Raw genomic sequence first — 14,908 nt, forward strand, 5'->3', positions numbered from 1 at the left:
CTGTATTCAATTAGCAATTTTCATGGACTCACAAAGTGATCTCTCTCAGAAGGTTATTAACATGCCGTAAAATACTCAAATACTCTTTTGGACCCACATGGCCACTGTAGTGCAATTACATACACTAGAGAAAGGGTCCTCCTTCCTCAGAGAATGTTAGTCTATGGGTATGTATATAGACAGGTGGACAGGGCAATATTAATGGGCAAGTCTACATAATGGCAAAATGTACCAAAGCAATAATTCTAGCAAAGCACCAGATTTTTGTCTATATACTTGAAGTTTTATGAATGTTTTAAAATTCAAATTAATTTCTTCAAATTTTGCCATTCTTAGAACTCACTGGAAAAGCAACTAGTGATGCTTCGGCAAATAAACGTTAGCAATTATCCCCAGCTCTTGACAATAAAGAGACTGAACTTAGCTGAGCATGTTATCCTCAGATTATTGGTAGAAGCAGAATCCCATAGTTTCAGGGTCTGATAACAAAAATATATCAACTTTCAAGGTGTCCCATTCATGTTATCCAAGGAGAGAATTAACGGCAGAAGTACTTTTACTTTAATTTCACCTTAGGGGCTAATATCTTATTTTGGCTTAAGTAGTCATTTCGTTTCTGCTTCATCTTGCAGCATTCTCATGAAGAATAGTTTCAAGTCAGACCATTATGAACTGCTTAAAATGTTCCTCAGCCTTAGGTTCTACAGGGACCAAATTAGTTGACTTAAGGCTCCCTCTCAATTAGAACAATAAGAAGTTCTAATTCAGTAGTTATTAATCCAGACCGCATGGTTAGATTTCGTAAACATCCCAGAAACCTCTGAGACTGCACGCAACACAAGATACAAGATGTGCAACAAGTGTGTGTGCGTGTGCATATGTGTGCGCGTGTGCATATGTGTGTGCGCATGTGCTTTTATCTGATACTCAAAAGGGCTTGTGATGCAAAATCTGTATGATTCACTGCTCAAATCTATGTATTATTCTTGACCAGTCACTCATTTTATACCCAGTATTCTAACATAACCAGAGTAGGGTTTATCAATTTTTCAGAATCAGTGATATACATAAAGTGGCTCATATAGGCATAAAATATGTATCCCAGTATAAAACTGTTATCCAAACTTAATTTGCAAGCACTCTTCAAGGAAGAAAGGGAGAAGAATAGGAGGCCTGTCTTGAAATTTGCAGTGGAGGGAGTAAAAATCCAGCTTCTACAATCCTGGAAATAAATACCCAATAGTAACAGTCCATCCTCCAACCCTCCTATTCTACCTTCTCTATACACGTAATAAAACATAATCTGACTTCTTTGCTATTCGCTCATGTAAACAGTTTCTAGCTCCAGGCAACTGGTTACTTGCAAGTCTGAATTACAGAGATGAACATCTGAGCTCAGTTTAGAAAGCATTTGCATAATCATATGATCAATAATCAGGTTTGCAATTTTATAAGTAAGAATGGAAGTTATTACGCTGTCTGCTTCCAGGCATGAAGCAATCGCAGTAGGCTTGCATCTGTCTCTGATATATCACAGCTAATATAGGTTATAGAACTAAGGGCTCTGACTGCACGACAAACTTGTATTAATAGGGAATGAGGGAGGGAGTGCTAGGGAACAGATATGTCACTTGGCGTTTACTTTAAGCTCCAATGCCTTCTGTTGGTTTTCCTGGGATAGCTGCTCACAAACCAAACTGTGTTGTTCGTTCTCTTGCTGAAGTTTAGAATTTCTCATCTGAAACTGCTCCAGTTCCTTTGCAGCTCTCTCATTCAATATCTGAAAGATGCAGAAGGAGCTGGTTATTGCTTTTTAATCTGATTACAATATCTGCATATCCACACAGGAGGCCCCGCAAACCTCCTGAGACAATCGCAGCAGCCACACTTTCTTGTCTTTGTGGAAATGGTTCTTTATGCCCGGTGAAAGCACTAACGCACTCAAACATGATGAATGTTAAAATGGCTGAGGAAAATGACTCCTAATGAATAACACAGAGAGGTTTTTTTTTTTTTTTTTCCGAGAGCCTTGGGAAGTCTTGTTCACAGGTGGTGGATAAATATTTTAATGCCTGTTTGCCATTTGGCAGGCTTTGCATACGCAACAATTGCTATAATCATTGCAAATGAGCTAGAGATTCAAACGAGTTTTATCTGCTGTGGGGCTAGGAAGCTACATCTTCAGAAGCAAATCCTGCATTCACATGCCTACAACATTTTCAGGAACAGAACCATTTGCCAACACCAACACAGAGACAACTCCCTTTTAATCTAACTTCAGTCAAAACCATGGAACAGGTGTGGAATGACTTCTACCTGCCTGACCTCAGTGTCAGCAGGATTTTCCTCTTCCGTACCCTGATGATAGGTTTTATAAAAAGAGATTATATTTTAAGGGGCCATTTCTATTGGGAGACAACTGGGGAGATAAAAGGATATCAAGTGGACTGAAGGGAAAAAAGAGAGGATAGAACTTACTCCAAAATATAGTTGACCCTTGAACAATGCGAGGGTTAGAAGCACAAGCCTCCCACACAGTTGAAAACCCATGTGTAACTCTTGATTCCCCCAAAACTTAACTATAGTCATCCCTCGCTGTCTACTGGAGGATTGGTTTCAGGACCTCTGAGGATACCAACATCCACGGACACTAAAGTACCTTATATAAAATGACGGCCAAACAATAGTATGGGCAGCTCTTCACATCTGCGATTCCCAGCCGCAGATTCCCAACCATGGATCTTAAATGCTGTTTTCGATCCACGATTTGTTGAATCTGCGGATGTGAAACCAGCAGATAAGGAGGGACAAATGTATATTTATTGGGTAAAAATCTGCGTCTCAGTGGACCCGCGCAGTTCAAACCCTTGTAGTTCAAGGGTCAGCTATACGACTTACATGCAAGCAAGAGTTAAACATGAAAAAAAAAAAATCATCCAATTTCCTATCAAATAAAATATAGCCAGCTATGCTAAAAATGAAACTGTTTACCTAAGACGTGGATATTGCTAAACACAGCGCTATAGTTTTATCGTGATGTCCAAAAATCTCTCAAATTTTCTGTTCAAAGGAGTTTCATGTTTTTCTCAAGGATACTGAACATTATATATTATCTATGTGTGGCTTTATATAAAACAAAGCTACTGACAAAGAAATGTATTCTAATATCTATTTTTTAAATAGAAAAATGCTATATGGCTTGACAATTCTTTGGAAACTTCCTCCAAGAAAATATTTTCAAGAAATAAATTTTTTCGATTACATGAATTACTTCTTTAAGAAATGAGAAAAGAGACTAGAATTACTACTGAGTTGCTTTAAACCACTATTCCAGGCGAAATGTTAAAAAAAATAAATAAATAAATAACAAGTACCATATTTAAAATGTGTAAAGACTGAGTATGGTTTCCTAAACTTGAAACTTGAAAATAAACCTATTAAAAATAAATCATGATATGTTCACACAATGAAATGTTATACAGCTATAAGAATGAATGCTCTATTGAGTTCTGTCCAACAGGACTTTCTACAATGACAGGAGTGTTCTCTATCTGGGCTGCCCAATAGGTTATCTACTAGTCACATGTGGCTACTGAGCACTTGAAATGGTGCTAGTGCAACCGAGGAACTGAATTTTTAATTTTATTTAATTTTAAATAACTTAAATTTAAATAGCCACATGTGGCCAGTCAATACCATATTGGACAGTGCAGTCCCGTAACTGCCTGGCAGCAACATAAATGAATGTCACGAGCAGATTATAGAGCAAAGGAAGTGAGACACAAAATAGGACATCCTGGATGGTTTCATTTCTGTGAAGTACAAAAATAGGCAAAACTAATCTCTGCTTAGAATTCAGAATGGGGATGACCTTTAAGGGGAAAAAGTAACTTGAACAGGGCCACAAGGGGGTTTCTGGGATACTGGTTCTTGGGCTGGGTGCAGGTGACCAAGATGTGTTCGAGTGGAGAAAATTCATCAAGCTGTGCACTTGCGACTTATACACTTTTCTGTGGGCATAATATACATCAATAAAAGGTTAAAAATAAATTAATTAACCTCTAGGAGCTGAAAATTAAAAAAAGGAGGCATATCTACCTCGAAGATCCATTCAAAGTGCCAAGTGTTTTGTTACCAACATCTCTATTGAAGAGATTTTTTTGCTACTTTCCAAAGAAAATTCAAAATGCCCCAAAGGGCCGCGATCAAAGACACCGTTCTCGTTTTTTCGAGGACCCACAGAGCAGCCTGCACCCAGCACACCTTCTGCTCCTTCAGCTGCTGCTCCAGCTTCTGGAGCTCCTCCTTGCTCTTCTGCACATACTGCTGCAGGGCCTTAATTTCCGTCTGCCTGGTGTCCATGTCTGTCTGAATCTGCCTGAGCTCTTTCTCCAGTTTTTCCTTCTTCCGAGACTCCCGGGAAGTTTCGTTCTGACGTTGCTGGATTTCTTGTTGGAACTATGGACAAAGAAAGGACAGGGAGGAAAGAGATGGACTCTTTGCCAGGACGAGTCTCAACCAGCCACGCTTCCCCATCTCTGAGACCCTTTATTTTTAGGGCGGTCGCTCTGTAGTAGCATTTCTCCTGTACGACAGTCATCTTTGAACCCCGATGTTCAAACTTTTCGAGAATATTCTGTATTGTTTTTCAGAGCCTTGAGACCAAACATTCTCCCTGATGGTGGGAACAAATCCACAAAGGATGATATAAAACCCAGTTGAATATAGAAGCCCAGAATTCTAGAGAAGTTAAAAATGAAAAGAATTCATCCAATTCTCCATCAATGGGAACTAAATAAAATGTAGCCAATTACCCTAAATATGAAATTGTTTTTTACATGAGAACTGTTATTAAAAAAAAAAAAGCACTATAGATTTATTACAATGTCCAGATTCTATAAAAGGCCTTTCTCTTATCTCATGCTCAAAGAAGTCTCATGTTTTCTCCTAGACAGGGGACTTATATATTATCTATTTGACTTCTGGCTTGATATAAAACTGTTCAGAAGGGTCACGCTAGATGGCCTCCTTACAAAGGAAAAGGGTCAAGGGAATGATTTCCACCATCCCCAGATGCAGGTCACCCTGGCCTTCACAGAGGACACCTCCTTCGGCCAGAATTGTAAAGCAATACACAACTTTAGTGACTTCTCAGAAAGAGAATGTTGAGAAGAGTGACTCAAATAAAATTGCTCTCGTAAGAATAAAACATAAAAACAAACAGAACAGTGGATGCTTCATTTGGGCAGTGGGGGTAAATTTGAGAGAGGAACATGATGGAAAGGGAGACTGGGGAAGACTGAAACATCCTTCTAGAAAGTCATGTTCCTTCATCGTGCCCTCCATGACAAAGCAGACCTGACTGATGGTCTGCTCGGCTTCTTCTCTGCATCGCTCCATTTCCTGCTGCTGTTCAGTGATCTGAGCTAAGGACTCTCGTAATTTCACCACTTCTGTCAAGAGCTGGTCTCGCTCCTTTGTCACTTCTTCTTTGAACTTCAGCAAATCTCGGATACTGAAAAAGAAGAACAGAGGAGTCAGACTAAACGGCCATCTGCTCGGGAGTCCTTCTTAGCTTCCCCTGAGCTCATTTTCATGGGAAAACTTCGGGTCAGGGATGAACACTATTCATGTGTGAAAGAGAAAGATCTTTATGCCCTGACATGGGAGCTGTTTGTGAGTCGTTCACTGAAAAAGAAGTTCCAATAATAACATGCATAATATAACCCTTTTCATCATATTTAAGAAATTACAGCTTCTGTGTGTGTGTGTGTGTGTGTGTGTGTGTGTGTGTGCGCGCGCACACACACGCGCGTATTTTATAGGCATTTTTTTTAGAGATATCCAAAAAATAAACACAAAACTGTTAACTGATTATCTCTGAAAAGTGGAATTTAGGGTGGAAGAGTTGGTGAGGGGGAATGATTTTTACTCTTTAGTTTCCACACCTTCATTTTATTTTGAATTGTTGCAATAAGACTGTATCGCTATTGTCAACTCTTGTAATTAACCCTAAGGATATGTCAAATCAGGAAATTATTTGTTTAATATATCCATTGGAGGGCTCTAATTACAGCTATAAAGTCTAAAGTGAAGCATAAACATAAGCAAATAATACATGTTGCCATTTTTCTATCCATTCACTCATATAGTTTCTCAAAGAAATCCAACCCATACAAATTGTTTCCAACAACAAAATTTGGAAAATCATTCATGATGCCAGTTTTCAGAGAGTATGTGATAATATTTGTTGATCTGAATTATAAACCAGTTACTTCCACATTTCAAAAACCATTACATATAATTTGGTGTGACTTTCTGCAGAATTAGCATTTTGAAAGTAGAGAAGCTATATCTGATGTGACTTGTGCAGCAGAATTAGTCTAAAGCAAGGCAGCTACTTCAGAGCTGAGAAAGCAGACAACTTGCATTTGAGGCCCTTGCAGTTGACAGTCACCAAATGACTGTTGGAAACACAATAATTTGATGGTGTTTATTTACCAACAATTTTGATATAAGATAAATGAACCTTCAAAACTACATTGAAACTCTTCTCCAGAAACAAAACCTCAAATTCTAAGGTTACTGTGAAGAAAGAAGCTATACCTAAGGGCACTGTTGATGATAAAATTCTGGGCTGGATAGTTTCTTCAGTTCTCCTCCTCAACCATGTGCCAATTCTCATTAAAACACCTCCTAACTGAATCAGTTCCCTCACATGGCTCTTCAATAGTTGCTATAACTATGTTTGACTTCTTTCATAACAGACTTCATTATGCTGGACATCGCATCGTTTGTTTGTTTTTCCTATTGCTTCCCCCAATACCTGCACTTAGAACTATCTCTCAATATTGGCTAAATGCACCTAGAAAGCATAAGAAACCTAACCAACAGGTAGATTTGGTTAAAGATGCCTGAGGAAACATATACTCATTCCTGATTAATGCAAGGTTTTGTATAGCTTGAACAGTGCTAGACTCCTAGAGGGAAGTTAAAGGTATCTTTCTTCAGGGAATTCACATCCTAATTAGTACAGAAGCACATCAACAAATAATTTCAATACAATGTAATCAGTGCCATACTTGAGGTAGATGTTGCGACCTATGGAAACAGAGAACACAGTGACTCTTCCGCTTGATCATTGGGTCTGGGGCTGGGGAAGGGGTTGGAACTGAGATGCTGATTGTGATGAGATCAAGATGGTGCTTGAGGTGGATCTTGAAGGACAGTTGTTTACTATGTGGATAAGGAGGAAAAAAGATTCCTAGCATAGAACAATATGTTCAAAGGTATGGAGGCATGAGTAAGTGTGGTGTTCTAGACACGAGTCTAGTAAGGCTGACTGGGGCAGATCTATGAAGAGCCCTGAAAGACATGTTCAAGACTTTGGACTTTATCCTTTGGGAATGAGTAGCTATCAAAGGTGTTTATGCTGGAGATGGAAGCATGCAGGTATATGTTTCAGGATCATAAATTTGGTATGTGGAGATATAGAGAAGGAAGATGTCTTCTTGAAGGCAGGGAGACAAGTTAGGAGTCTACTGCCAAATCCATCGGAGGGTGAAAGGCTCAAATCAAGGAAGTAGCGTTGGCAATAGAGAGGAGGAAAAGATGGAAGTGATGTTTAGAAGACTGAATCTACAAGACAAAGTTTTAAGAGAGGAAGCAGTGGCAGGGTTGAAGCACAACTCTGTTTTCTGGCCAAGAACTTGAGAGGTTGGAAGGATGATAATGCAACTTCATGGCGGGTAGGGGGAGTATGAGAGGAGCTGTAAATCTGGGCAGAAAAGCAGCCAGTTCCATTCCACACAAGTTTGAGAGAAATAAATCTAAAACCTTTACTCATTTTGAAACTGTAATACTGATTCTTATAAAGCCAGAAGTTTAATATAACCATGAATCAGTTCTTGAGTATGGAGAAAGGGATTATTAAAAATTAAAAATGGCAATAGACAGAAAACAATGTGTGGTAAACCAAGAAAGGAGAGTCTTACATCACAAAGGAGACACTGGCAAGCCCCAGGCTGCCTGTTGAAGGAGTCCTCTGCAAAGGCAAGTCCAACATGTATCAAAAAGGCAATACCTACTTGCTGTCCTGGTCCATTGATAATCCAGACCCTTGCTCGACTAGTTTGGTTAGGTTCACTATTTCCTCTTTCAGGGCAAGAATCGTCTCCTTTGCCTTCTGCTCTTTATCATAGGCTGAGTCCACCATCTTCCAAGCCTTTTCAATTTCCTAGGTCGGCCACAGGACATCAATGAGAAAAACCAAACTAGGTTCCAGATGTAAGATAAACCAAGCAAACAGAATAATAAAACAACTACAATATAATAGTCATTTATGGGGAAAGAAGAATGTATATAACAAATTATGCATTAAATTTATATTGACTTACTGAATTGTTCAACATGAGCTCGTCAATACTGAACAGCAGTTTTTAGGCGGGGTATTGGAAAGGATATTTTTTCTCCTGTAGATGAGTGTGACTACGAGATTCACATACTGCAAGAGCTGCTATAACTAGGAAGATATTTCTAATAAAAACGTTAAGATAGATTTACAAAATTAAAAGTGAAAGTCTATGTGCTTTCCAAGTCCAGATATTTTTTTTTAAAAATAAGCTTTATCACATAAGGAATGATCTTGGATCCAAGCCAAAAATGTGAAGTTCTTGATAGATTCCAAATAAAAAGTGTATTTTGTTCTCAGGTTCCAAGTGAACAACTGGATGACAATGTGAGCCTTAGAACAATTCATAGCAAAGTGGTCTTTGTTGTCACCTAATTGTACACAACAGCCTTGGTAATTTCCATTTTCACAAACTCAAACCCAGGCTTTCTCATCAAATGCCTATAGGGGAGAAACAAAACCCACAGCAGGGAATGGAAACAATGATTCAAGCAGCTAAGGCTTCCCTACTGTTATGAAATGCAATGTAGAATATTAACATAAATACTTAAAAGAGAACTATAGCTATCCAAATAAATGAAGAAAGCACAGTAAATATTGCAACAGCCCTGAGCTTTACCCTGCCACTTCATTTTCTTGCAAAATTTCATCGAGTGGAATGTGAGTACTTTATACAGGTAAAAACCTATTAGCTTAAGGCAAAAATATTCCACTTTCATGTTGACAAGAAATAAAATGAGTGGAAGAAAGTATTTAATTTAACTAAATAAATTCATGCTGTTACAATAGAGAGACAAGACTCTTGGGTAAGTAACTACAACACATAATTCAGTGATTTGAAACAAAAGTCAGTTTATAGGATATGTTTTTCTATAGCAACCATATATACTATTTTCAGTAAAACAAATAAAGGATATTTAAATGGAAATATGATTACATGAAGACTTGTCCAAATCAACTTCACCACTTAGATTTTAATCAATTTATGACTTCCATTTCCAGTTTTTAACTTCACAATAGTGTTTTTTCCTCATAAAATTAATTAAAGCCTTCTTATGTTGGTTTTTCAGCAAAGAGAAGAAAATGACAATAGGGAGAAAATAATACTTCAAAAAAGTCATTTCTAAGACAATGTCATATTTTGCACTGGTCTCGGAAATTCATTTGAATTGGCTGATGTTTAATTGCATGATATCAAGGAAATTATCTTAAAAGTTTGTGAATTATTTCTCATCACTAGAGTTTTAATTACAAATTAAAAAGTCTTAACTTCTTATCACCCTGACATCAACATGGAACATTTTTGTTTTACCTTCAAGATAATGCACCACACTTGAGGATGGAAAAATAAAGTGTAAAACAAAGCTATGTTTCCCCCAGTAACCCTCCTAGATTGAATCCCTGTTCTCTCATTACGAGGAACTGGGAGGATCAAGGCAGAAGCAAAGCGATACTAAGAAGAAATATCATGAATATTACTATCTGGGAATTCCCAAGGCAATTTCTCCTAAAACAGTAGAAAAAGTAGAAATACGAAAATATCTTTAACAAGCTACCACCATGAGATATTTAATTACTACTCATCTTATATAAAACAAGACGTATTGAGATTCCCAATATTGCACTTACTTATCTCTAATTCTTTTTGCTAAGCCAATATTTCTTAGAAACCAAGTCAGTAAAGTTCTATATTATTTTCTGAATAGTGAAATTTACCCAGGCTAATTATTTTCTTTGAAATTGAACATTATGCCCTAGGTTTAATGAATATATAAATCATGTAAATTTTTACTTACTAACTCATTTACTACCAGCCCAAAGCTGCCAAAATAATGAAAGGATGATGTTTTAAATACAAGATGCATTTATGGCAGCTCTCCACTGGTCCTGTTTCTAGATCACTGACCTTCTTCAGGGATGCAATGGTGGTCTGATCATCCTGAGACAGCTTCAGGGCAGTGGCGACCTTTGCAGAATTAACCACAATCTCTGCATTTAGCTCTCTGCATTTGGCCATCAGACGCTTTTCATTGTCATAAGACTTTTTCATGATAGCATGAAGCTTCTCATATTCAGTCCTAAATCTCTCCAGGCTTTTGTCTCCTGAAAGTTCATTGAGAACCTCCTGAAAATCCCTTTCGATTTCTTCGAATGCAGTTTCTTCCAGCACTGTTTTATCACCCTTTTCCTGTGCAGAAGAGCAGGCATGGGAATGAGCATTGCAATATTTACACCATTACCATTCAGGAATTACTGTTAATATCCATGAATAAAAGACCTTCATACAAGCAGAATAAAATCCGCTGACAAGCAGAAATTTGAAGACTATAGGATAGGAAGAGAACAACTATATGAAGTTCACACACACACACACACACACACACACACACACATCCTATTACATGGTGTTGTTACGGATTAGATCAAATGGGAAAATTCATATTAAACACTTAGCCAAGTGCTTGACAAATAGTAGGTGCTCAATAAATTCTGATAGCTGTTATGATTATTCCAAGCCCTGATCTCTTTTCATTTCACCCTACTTCTTACTGTATCAGGATTGCAGAGGGAACCCATGCCATGTTGAGGTCAGACTTAAGAACATCTTGGTGAACATATTACAATATCACATATACTCACAGTGAAACCCATCTGAAATATGGAATAGGTGTTTCATCATTTTTATTCCATAAGAAAATTAGGCTAGGTCATCTCCATAAGTATATTGAAATGCTCCCTGTGCAATGCTCATGGGCCTTTTTCCACATTTGCTTTCCATGTTTAGCTGGACAACAAATTATTTAAAAATATAAGCCCACCTAGGAAGACCAGGTGCTGTAGGTATAAAATTTCTGAAGGTGACATGCAAGCCAAACAGAGTCCACATCTTAATATAGATGTCAAATCACAAGCATATCTATAACATTTCGTGTAACAATGTTAGTACTAATGTTAAATTCACCAGAAGTTTTCTTCCTGACTAAAAGCAGATTATTGCAAAGATCACAATAGAGCAATTCCACAAAGAAAGAAAAATTACATTAAGGAAATATGGAGCTGCTGTTGCTCTGAGCTTTCCCCTTGTTGATGCTAAACATGAGCACACAGAAAAATATATCACGGCAATGTTCTCGGTTCCATCCCTGTAAACGGTATTAACGTCAACATTTGACACCAGCCTAATGATTTGTTGGCAGACCAGGATTTCCCTATATACCTGGCACTTAGCACAGAAATGGAAAAATATCAAAGAAAGAAAAGTTTTAAAGAAACTTTTATGAACAGAAGAGATTTATTCATATTGCTATTTTAAAATATATTACTATTAAAAGCAAAGCAAAAATTATCTCTTAGCTGTGACCAATAACCAGTCAGTATGTACACTATTACAGCATATAACCATATCTGTTTCAGCAGCATGGTTTCAACATGAACTAATCAGAGAGGAACTGTGATGCTCCTTCATTCAACACCTATCTATTGAGTGTTTATTATCTGCCAGGCACTGTTCTGGGTGCTATGGATACCAATCAGTGGGGAGAAGGAAAAGGAAAAAGGAAAAGAGAGTTGCAGTGAAAAATGAGGCCAGATTGGAAAATGAAGACTTATGAAAGCAGAGGTGAAAAAAGTTTGCTGAAATCAAGTGACAAGAAAAAGAGGGAAGAAATAAGGGGAGATAGTGAAAAGGAAGGGAGATTAGGAAATAATTATTTCATAGTATTGGTATCTAGGGCTTATTACAGAAAATGAGGAAGAATGACATAAATCAAGATGACTAGTGGAAGAGAATAGGAGGAAATACTCAAAAGCAAATGATGGGGTCAAAGGAGAAAAATTAGAAGAAATAGGAGGAAGAAATAGGAAGAAAGGAGACATGAATGAGTGTAGGTACTGGGGATAAGCAAAATGGCTCCAGCAGTGTGGAGATAAGAGAGACAGGAGAGTGATGGAGCTGGGGAAGTAAGGAAGATAGAGGGTACGAAAGGGATTGTATAATAAAGAAAGGAAGCTGTTGACTAGAGGAAGATATAGTTTAGAAGGGGAGACTAGAAGACTGGGTACGGAAGAGACAAAATGATGAGGGGATGTGAATCGTATAGAGGGGACAAGAAAAGCAACTGGAATAGGGGTGGGGGGCATGATGGAGGTGACAGGAGCTGGGACCAGGGCTGGCCTCATAGGTATGTGACCTACGCAGTTGCACAGGGCCCCTTGCTCAGACGCGCCGCATCCCCCAGTCAGTTTAGTGTTCCGTTGTCAAATCTTGAAACTCAATAATTTTTAAGAATGGGGCTCTAAATTTTCATTTTTTATTGAGCCCACACATTATGTAGCTGATCATGAGTGAAATGGGGGAGAGCTCTGATGGGGCCTTGAAGGATATGAGTAGGATCATGGTGGATGGGGACTGTGAATGGCAAGTGATAACGGGGACCCGATGTCCAAGTTATAAATGAGGGTGCTAATGGACAGACAGGGGATCTTTAAAGGGTAGCAAGAATGACCCCTCATCAATGAAGATGAAGATGGGGTGTACTACAATGTGGGGGAGTGTGCATGGAGGCTAAAGATTGTAACAGTGGTCAGTAACAAAGGGCAGTGGTGATAGGCTGAAGGGCTTAATGAAGATGTGTCAAAGCAGGTGAACAGTTGACAGAGAATCATGGTGTGACAGGCAGGCAAGGGTCAGTGAACAGGGGTAACAGTGGATGTCTATGAAGCCTTCTTGTAGGTCCCCCCAGTCAGTGAGACATCAATATGCCCATGTGTATCTCTCTTGTGGTATCACCTTACGGCTCAAAATCTAGGAGTGGGTGCCTGTCATGAACTTTCTAACGGCTAGCACATAGCCAATTTAATAGTAGGGCTCGGAGGTATGCTCCCAATCAAAGGAATGACTAAGGTAATGAGCCAGAGCCAACTGGGGCAGTGGGGTGAGGTTAGGCTGCAGGTGGGCTTAGGATGTTGATGGGGGAAAATACTGGAATCAGTGGTTATGACAGAGGACAAGTCGATAGGAGAAGGACGATGGGAAGGGGTCGAACGAGAGGCGACAGAGAGAAGGGCGCTGACTCCTGACCTCGGCCATCCTGACGCTCTCTAGGGGTGGCCTCAGAGGCTGCTGTGGAGATCGCAGAAACTGGGCCGGAGTCTGAGGAAGGGGCTGTGCACTGCCCCCAGCGTCTAAAACAGCGCCACGTTATTTCTATTCCCCGCCGGGGGCCGAAACTCTGCGCTCGGCGCGTCCTCCCGTCGCCTGGCAACCGACACGCCCTGTAAGGGCGCTTGCTTACGTTCGAAGTGGGAGGAGCCCCTGAGGCCTCACCCAGAAGAAGTTCCTTGGAGGAATATGCAAATGTCCTGAATGGGGAGGGACCGAGAAAATAAGAGGGCGGTGCCCCGAGAGGCTGGGCGGAGTCCCAAGGTGTGCGCAGAAGTTAGAAACACCAAAAACAAAGGAGAGCAAATGAGAAGAGGCAACTGAGAAAGAGATGATGGAGGAGACCAGGAAGCTGGCAAAGGAGAGCCAAAGACTAACGCTTACAAGGAAATGTGGATCAGACGATTCTGGATAAGGGAAGGACCGGCAGCCATCCTCTGCCCTCTGTGACAAAGCGACTCGTTCCAGGGAACCAGAAATGATCTCAGTTAGAGTCAGTTCTGTTCCTTACGAAGCAGTTACTGTGCAAGACACCGGCAGGGAAAACAAAGGTAGAAAAAACACAGGTCCTGCCTTCAAAGGGTTTGTTCACTAGTGGTGAGAAAAACAGGGCGCAGAGCTCAAGGCACCCCGGCAAAATGTATTTGGAGCCACATCCTGAAAATCTGCCTAGCATGGGGGCTCCTCTCCCAAGACCCTTTCTTCTCCTCCCTCTCTCTCCTCCTCCCGCTTCGCCTCCACACCCTTTAAACTTCGGGTACAGTAAGCGGGAGTAATTAAACTCCTCGGTTTGTGAAACATTTTAAGACCCCTCTCGTTTCATTTTTTCCCCTTTAGCCCCATCCCCACATCCACTCATCATCAGCCCCATTGGCATTCATGCTACTGTGCTTGAGTATGTATTTTTGAAAAATGCATAGCATTTTTACTAGTGCATTTTTTTAATGTTTAATAATAGTATTGGACTTCAGGGATCATCTTATTTTCTAATTTTTTTTAACTCAGGATTCTTTTTCAGGACCTATTGCTGTTGCAGTTGGTATTGTAATCCCAGTTTGTCTCTTCTGATTGCTGCATACTATCCTGTATGGGACATCCATACATTTCACTTCCATCCCCAAGTGATGAATACCAAGGCGGCCTCCACATCTCCAAAAGCACGGTCACTGCAGCGGTGATCACCCTGCCTATGGTTCTTTATAGACCTGTGTTCAAATTCCTCTAAAATACATGCCTAGGAGAGAGATTCTTAAAGTCAAAGAGGATGCATGGGGCTATTGCATTTGGTTATGCAGCTTGTCCTGCACAAAGACACCCAGCCTGGAGGCTGGGGCGCT

At 39.7% G+C, this 14,908-nt stretch overlaps 1 protein-coding gene across 1 annotated transcript in view; it reads right to left on the minus strand.

The window, feature by feature from the left end:
• CFAP58 (cilia and flagella associated protein 58) overlaps positions 1–13,617 on the minus strand; it is an 87,235-nt gene extending 73,618 nt beyond the window's left edge. Inside the window, exons 1-6 of the mRNA XM_039871264.1 lie at positions 13,491–13,617; positions 10,317–10,598; positions 8,088–8,236; positions 5,359–5,515; positions 4,264–4,458; positions 1,643–1,780 (exon numbers count right to left, since the gene is read on the minus strand). Of these exons, the coding sequence (XP_039727198.1) occupies positions 1,643–1,780; positions 4,264–4,458; positions 5,359–5,515; positions 8,088–8,236; positions 10,317–10,598; positions 13,491–13,499 (930 nt within the window). The 5' untranslated portion in view covers positions 13,500–13,617. The remainder of the gene's footprint in view (positions 1–1,642; positions 1,781–4,263; positions 4,459–5,358; positions 5,516–8,087; positions 8,237–10,316; positions 10,599–13,490) is intronic.
• Positions 13,618–14,908: the final 1,291 nt, after the last annotated feature.

The sequence above is a fragment of the Pteropus medius genome, unplaced genomic scaffold (assembly GCF_902729225.1).
Source record: "Pteropus medius unplaced genomic scaffold, Ma_sr-lr_union100, whole genome shotgun sequence".
Taxonomy (NCBI): domain Eukaryota; kingdom Metazoa; phylum Chordata; class Mammalia; order Chiroptera; family Pteropodidae; genus Pteropus; species Pteropus medius.